The sequence below is a fragment of the Chinchilla lanigera genome, unplaced genomic scaffold, assembly GCF_000276665.1.
Source record: "Chinchilla lanigera isolate Chin_1 unplaced genomic scaffold, ChiLan1.0 scaffold00065, whole genome shotgun sequence".
Classification (NCBI taxonomy): Eukaryota; Metazoa; Chordata; class Mammalia; order Rodentia; family Chinchillidae; genus Chinchilla; species Chinchilla lanigera.
In genome coordinates, this window is record NW_004955466.1 from 13,681,002 (window position 1) to 13,686,503 (window position 5,502).

The 5,502-nt window shown below is 41.5% G+C and overlaps 1 protein-coding gene across 5 annotated transcripts in view; it reads right to left on the reverse strand.

Annotated features, from left to right (window-relative positions):
• Ktn1 (kinectin 1 (kinesin receptor)) overlaps positions 1–5,502 on the reverse strand; it is an 83,057-nt gene that overhangs the window by 16,690 nt on the left and 60,865 nt on the right. For all 5 annotated transcript variants that reach the window (XM_013521984.1, XM_005399234.1, XM_013521983.1 and 2 more), the window contains 3 exons: positions 1,650–1,730; positions 594–683; positions 382–474 (listed from right to left, as the gene is read on the reverse strand). In XM_013521984.1, the coding sequence (XP_013377438.1) occupies positions 382–474; positions 594–683; positions 1,650–1,730 (264 nt within the window). The remainder of the gene's footprint in view (positions 1–381; positions 475–593; positions 684–1,649; positions 1,731–5,502) is intronic.

Here is a 5,502-nt window from a genome sequence, read left to right on the forward strand (position 1 = left end):
AAAAAAAAAAAAAATTCCTATCTCACAAAACTATGATTAACTTTTTCTTGAATATAATACATTGTGTGTTAAGTATCAATATTTTAAGACTAACTCTGAACCCAGTATTCTTCATCATATGTTATGGCATAGAAATTCTCTTACTCTCTATCACCCCCTCTTCGGTCACTCTCTAAACTGGTGACTTTCAGTGTGGGTGGGCATCAGAATCACCAAGCAGGCTATGAACATAAGGACTCTGCCCTCCCCTTGCTAGCTAAGACCCAGGGAGGAGTCTGGGTGCTGAAAATGTACACTTCACACAGAGGTCTGTGACCTTTGAAGTCTGTGGCCCGGGGCCCAGCTCAGAACTGCAGCTCTGAGTGCCTCTTTTTTAAGTACCTGCTTAATTGTCTTTTGTGATTCATCGACCTGAACTTTCCATTTATTTTCCTCTTCCTCCACACTTTTCTGTAGCTTCTGTAAAATTCCTTCCTACAGACAAAGATATAGTTTTGAAGAATTCATAGTATAATACCAAGATAGACTATTTAGGCCATGAAGGAGAAGTTAATAGTTTAATAATACAAAGTAGATTAAAAATCATTTCCTACTGTTTCTGCAAGGACTGATTTATACGTATCACACTCCAGCTGTAACAGTGTGCGTCCTTCATCAGCTTCTCTCAACTTAAACTCTAAAACCTGCAAAGAACATAAAACAATAAATTCTCTAAACTACCAGTAAGTTCTGTGCTTCAATTTTATTTCAGGGCTTAGTTTTATATTCCAAAAATGGTTTAAAATGGCTTATAACAAAACACTAAGGGGCAATTAAGTACAACAGCTTTGTTGGTCATATTTGATGGTTACTAATAAAACTGATCACTACAAAATACATGACACAATTTTATAATAAACAGGCTTATTTCTTATTAGCCAGGTGGTAAAATCAAAGCAGACGCACACATGAAGGTCACAATGCCTATGCCATACAATGCCTTTGCCTACTTAGGGTACAATTTCAGAAGTCAAAGATAAAAACCAAGCCAGGTTCTAATACTCCTAGTGGTTGATTTGGGGCAACTTGAGCAACTAGCAAGACTCTACCTACCTAGGTCACTGACTACTTTTTAAACTTAGGCTAGTGCTTGCTTTGGTAGTACATATACTAACATTGAAACAATACAGCGAAGATTAGCATGGCCTCTCTGCAAGAACAATATGCAAATTTGTGAAGCATTCCATACTTTTTAAATGAAAAATGGGACAGGAGAGAATTGGAGGGGAGTTAAAACAAAAAGAAACAAGCTGTGGTAAGCACATGGAACCCCTCCCCAAGAAGACTGTAAACTCCATGCACTGCAAACATGTACTAGTAAAGAAATAAAACAGAAAAATAAATAAAAAGGCTAAACAGAGCATAAGTGAGTTAAATATTGTTTTAGAAATCATTAAGATACAGAGTCAAAGGAGAAACATTAGCTTTATACATAAATGCAAAGAAGACACTAAATGTACACAAAATGATCACTTCCTTATACTTTTCTCAAAAGATTATCCTTCTAAAAATAGATAGTCTACCTCTCTAGAACATATGAAAACAATTTCTGACTTGCTCCTTTTTCCCAGGTTTCATTAAAATACAGACAGTTCACTTCTTGAACTAACCTTAACTTCTTCTGAATCCAAAGTTCCAACTATACATTCTTTGGCTTTCTTTTCAAATCCACGTAACCATTCACTGTAACTCTGTGGAGAAAAGTCAAAGTCATCAATTTCCAAAAATTACCCCAAAGAAATAAATGTTTAAGATAACCAATTAGGTAATTCTAAAAGAAATCTACAAAGGTATCACCATTGCCCTAGAAATTTCAAAAGGGAATATAACTTTCAGTAACTAGAACATAATCCAGTCTTGAAAATAAACACTAAAAATATATCTATGAACTACCATCACAATAAAATCTTATTTCTCCTGACCAAGAATATTTGCAACTGAATTATGGACTTAAAGGTGGAAGACCCAGGCTCAAATCTGGCTTCTACCATTTCTGAACACCTGGACTAATGAACTCAATCTTTAAAACATTTAAAACTCAGAATGAGCAAGTTTTCAATACATTTTCTCAAGCAAGACCTTGAAGTATTTACGTTCAAATACTGAAAGGTTGTCCGTGCTTTGCTTGCGCCCCCACAGTTCCCGGCTGGGACTCGCAGAGAGAGCCAGGTATTTCCCGTCTGCTTCTTGGGGGCAGAGCAGGTCGCCCAGGACCCCGCCGCCATTACAGAATGAGTCTCTGCCCTCCCTGCACCCCCGGCAGAGAGGAGGACCTCACTCAGAAGCCCCAGGGACTTCTCTGGCTGGAGGGGGGCACATGCGGCCCCTCCCTGTGCGTGCCCTGCACCTAGTGAGCGAGTGCTCCAAGAGCTGCTCTTCCCGCGGTTCCAGTATGAGCTTTACTTCCACTGCGGCGGTTCCCAGCTGAGGCTCGCAGACAGAGCCCAGTATTTCACATCTACTTCCTGAGGGACAGCAGGCTACCCAGGACCCCACCACCATGACAGACTGAGTCTCTGCCCTACTTACACCCGCCGTGGAAGGGAGGTCCTTGCTCAGAGGCCCCGGGGGCTGCTCTAGCTGGGGGGCGTGTGTGGCCCGTCCCTGCACTGGGAGGGCAAGTGCTCTGGGAACTGCTGGTCCCAGGGTTCGAGTCTGTGCTTTACTCCCACTGCCATGGTTCCCATCTGGGGTTCGTGGAGGGACTGACTGGAGGTCCTCACTCATGGGCCCCAGGGACTGCTCTATATGGGGTGCGTGTACGGCCCCTCCTTGTGTGCGCCCTGTGCTGGGTGGGTGAGTGCTCCAAGAGCTGCCGGTCCAGCGCTTCAAGTCTGGGCTTTACTTGTGCCCAGACCACCTAGGGGGTCCCAGGCACAGGCAGTCTGTGATTGCTGCCTGGCCAGCCTGCACCTGGTTCTTGTATGTGTCTGGAACTGACTGGAGACACCGAATCAGGTGGCTCACAAACTGTGGACCCTGCACTTTGTGTTTGGGGTTTGCCTGTACCCTGAACTGCCTGGGGACATAGGTCCACTGGACCAGGATTGTCACAACAGTGCAACCCAAGTCTGGGCAGTGCACGTGCCCTGAACTGCAAGGGGACCCTAGATCAGACCGTCTGCCATCAGCTGACACCAATGCCCACATCTGAGACCTGGGATAACTAGATACAAATCAACAACTGCCGGAAAACCCAACACTAAGTAGTGCTTCTCAGGGGTCACTGAGGGGCAAACCTGACCAACAGGAAAACTAGGGACACTAGTGGCCTTTGCTGTGCAGCCACTGAAGAGGGAAACTGAGCTTTCTGCATCTGGTAGCAAACATGACAAAACGAAGGACTAAAACACAGTCCCAGAATTCCACCCCACTCAGAACAGTCCAGGAGACATCGACATAGGAGAACTTGGTAAACACATGCCTGAAATAGCTGAAATGATTGCAGTGGAAGTAAAGAAACAATTCCATAAGGCCACAGAAGAGATGAGATCAGAAATAATCTCTCATGCAAAATATGAAATAACAGTAATAATGAAAGAACTACTCAAAAAGCCCGAAGAAACATACATGAAAATAGAAGAACAAAGGCAAAGGTCAAAAGGCATTCAATGAAAAATATAGAAAAGACTTAGAATGCATGAACCAGACTCAAAGAGACTTCCAGAAAACAAAGCTTCCATTGAAAGCTGCCAGAACCACTTGAATGAAGCTGAAGATAGAATCTCAGACTTTGAAGACAGCATGGCAACTACCAACCACGAAAGAAAGGATCTCATAAAATCAATAAGGATCCAGGAAAAGTCAATTCAACGGCTGCGAGATGAGGCAAAGAGGAATAATGTATGACTTATAAGAGTCAATGAAACAGCAGAGGCAACGCAACTGACATGAAAAGACTATTTGCAGAAAGAATAGCAGAAAATTTCCCAAGTATGGAAACAGAACCTGATATACAGCTAAACGAGGCCTATAGAACTCCAAACAACCACAACCAAAATAAAACTACACCCAGACATATAATAGTCAAGTTCCCAGATCTCTAGCAAAAGAATAGAATATTAAAAGGTGCTGTACAAAAGAAACAGATTACCTATAAAGAAAAGCCCATCAGAATCATGGCAGACTTCTCAGCACAAACCCTCCAATCGAGAAGAGCTTAGAGCGAAATATTACAGGTCCTGAGACAGAACAGCTTCCAACCAAGACTGATATACCCTGCCAAACTATCCCTCAAATTCAATGGAGGAATAAAATACTTTCACAACAAAGAACAATGGAAGAACTTCATGAGTGCCAAACCAACATTACAAAAAGTACTAAAAGATATTCTAGACAGAGAAAAATCTGACCGCAATTTCAAGAACAACAGTAGGAAAGAAATGTTAAGAAGAGCAAGCAAGTAAACAGGTAGAAAAAGTAGGACACCAAAGCAAGTAAATACCATGACAATGATAAATCAACACATCTCGGTTATAACTATAAGTGTAAATGGCCTCAATTCTCAAAAGAAACAGACTGGCAGAGTGGATTAAAAAACAAAATCCAACAATATGCCGTATACAGGAAACACATTTTACTCAAAAGGAAATCCATAGACTGAAAGACAAAGGATGGAAAACAATCCTCCATGCAACAGGAACCCAGAAAAAAGCAGGTGCAGCTATTCTGTTTCAGACAATGTAAACTTCAAACCGACAACAATCGAAAGACATAAAGAAGGTCATTACATACTAGTCAGGGGAAAACTGCAAAAGGATGAGGTAACAGTCATAAGCATGTATGTACCAAATGTCGGAGCTCCAAATTATATAAGACAAATCTTAACAGGCATGAAAACCCATATAACTAGTAACATTATTGTAATAGGGGACCTCAACACCCCACTGACACGAAGAGATTGGTCAACTGGACAAAAAAATCAGCGAGGAAATAATATCTAGAATATATAAAGAATTAAAAAATATCAGCCCCCCCAAAATGCAAAGACCCAATCCAAAAATGGGCAGCTGAGATGAATACACGCTTCTCAGATAACGAAAAACAAATGGCAAATACATGAGAAAATGTTCAACATCATTAGTCATTTGAGAAATGCAAATTAAAACAACACTGAGATTCTACTTTACCCTAGTCAGAACGGCTAGCATTAAGAAGTCAACCAATAACAAATGCTGGAGGGGCTATTGGGAAAAAGGAACCCTTCTCCACTGCTGGTGGGAATGCAGACTGCTGAAACCACTGTGGAAATCAATTTGGAGATTCCTCAGAAAACTAGGTCTAGTGGTCCCATTCAACCCAGCTATTCCCTTGCTTGGGTATTTTCCCAGAAGATCTAAAAACAACATATCACAGTGATATATGTGCACTTATGTTCATAGCAGCACAATTTGTAACTGCTAAATTGTGGAAGCAACCCAAATGTCCATCCACCAAGGATTGGGTAAGAAAATTGTACTTTTA